This window comes from Protobothrops mucrosquamatus, unplaced genomic scaffold (genome assembly GCF_001527695.2).
Source record: "Protobothrops mucrosquamatus isolate PMUCROS unplaced genomic scaffold, P.Mucros_1.0 scaffold1339, whole genome shotgun sequence".
Lineage (NCBI taxonomy): Eukaryota > Metazoa > Chordata > Lepidosauria > Squamata > Viperidae > Protobothrops > Protobothrops mucrosquamatus.
In genome coordinates this window covers 478190-479658 of record NW_015387536.1, presented here as the reverse complement: position 1 = coordinate 479658, position 1469 = coordinate 478190, and the positions used below count along the sequence as shown (strand labels likewise).

General features: G+C 49.2%; 1 protein-coding gene across 1 annotated transcript in view; it reads right to left on the bottom strand.

The window, feature by feature from the left end:
- NR1I3 (nuclear receptor subfamily 1 group I member 3) overlaps positions 1 to 1469 on the bottom strand; it is a 17927-nt gene that overhangs the window by 7235 nt on the left and 9223 nt on the right. The window contains exon 6 of the mRNA XM_015821491.2: positions 853 to 958. Within this exon, the coding sequence (XP_015676977.2) occupies positions 853 to 958 (106 nt within the window). The remainder of the gene's footprint in view (positions 1 to 852; positions 959 to 1469) is intronic.

Here is a 1469-nt window from a genome sequence, read left to right as displayed (position 1 = left end):
TTCCCTCATGCTGGCTCAGGAATTCTGGGAGTTGAAGTCCACCAGTCATGAAGGGGCCAAAGTTTCCCCCATGCTGGCTCAGGAATTCTGGGAGTTGAAGTCCACAAGTCATGAAGGGGCTAAAGTTTCCCTCATGCTGGCTCAGGAATTCTGGGAGTTGAAGTCCACAAGTCATGAAGGGGCCAAAGTTTTCCCCACGCTGGCTCAGGAATTCTGGGAGTTGAAGTCCACGAGTCATAAAAGAGCCAAGGTTGCCTACCCCTGGCCTAGGCCAATATTTTCCAAGCCCGGATGGTCATTAAATGAATTTTGCCCCATTTTGGCCGCCTTTTCCACCACGGTTGTTAAGGGAATCGCTGCCACGGTCATTAAGCGAATCTGCCTTTGCCCATGGACTGGAACCGGTTGACAAAGCAAAGTCGATTGGGGGGGGGAATCTGGATTCGTTTAATGACCTCGTGATTCACTCCAGAACGGTGATTCGTTTAACATCCGTAGCAGAAGGCCAAAAAGCAAAATCCGGTGTGACTCGCTTATCAACTGCTGGAAATTCCACTCTCCGCCGTGGTCGTAAATCGAGGACTCCCTATAATTCAGGCATGCCTTTTGAAATAATTTCTAGGCCGTTCAGCCAAAGCCGTTTTCCTTTGGAGGCTGCAAAAAGCTAATTCTTTTTAAAAAGAAGAAGAAAGGAAACTAAAAAGCAGTTTGAGCTGGCTTTAAATATTTGCAGAGAAGAGCAAAGAAAATGGGGAAAGCTCCATTTTCAGCAGTTTTGAAGCAGGCTGGGAGATCAAAGCCAGATTTACTTAACAACCGTGTGTCTAATTTAACAACGCTCTTCCGTCTCACCTGCCTTCGGGCCAGGGGTGCCAGCGGTCGATGTATTTCTTTAAGGTCAGGGCGATCTTCTCCTGGGTCCGGTCGATCTCCTCCCGTTGGGTCACCTCTATGTGATCTACGAAGAGAAAGGTTTATGGGTGAGGAAGAGGAGGAGGGGGAGGAAGGCTGGGGTGGTCCCCGATGAAGCGAAACGGGACAAAGGAAAGGGGGAGCTGAAGCCATCCTAGGCTTGTTGGGGATTCAGCTTCAGAACGCGAAGCTTTGGAAGGGGGCCTTAAGAGGTCACCTAGTCCAACCCCTTGGCTCGGGCAGGATTCAATGTATTGGAAACCAAAAAGGCAGGATATGACCTTAGAGGTCATTTAGTCCAACAACACACACACACACACACACACACACACACACGGACCAGGGCCGGAATTCAACATATAGGATCCTAGAACGAATAGGCCGGAAGGGACCCCAGAGGTCATCTAATCCAACCACCTTCGCCAGGGCAAGAAACCATTGTATAGAATTCTAGAACGGAAAAGCTGGAAGTGACCTTAGAGGTCATCTAGTCCAACCCTGTGACCAGGGCAGGAAGTCATTGTGTATAGTCCTAGAACAGAAAAGGACCTCTTGAG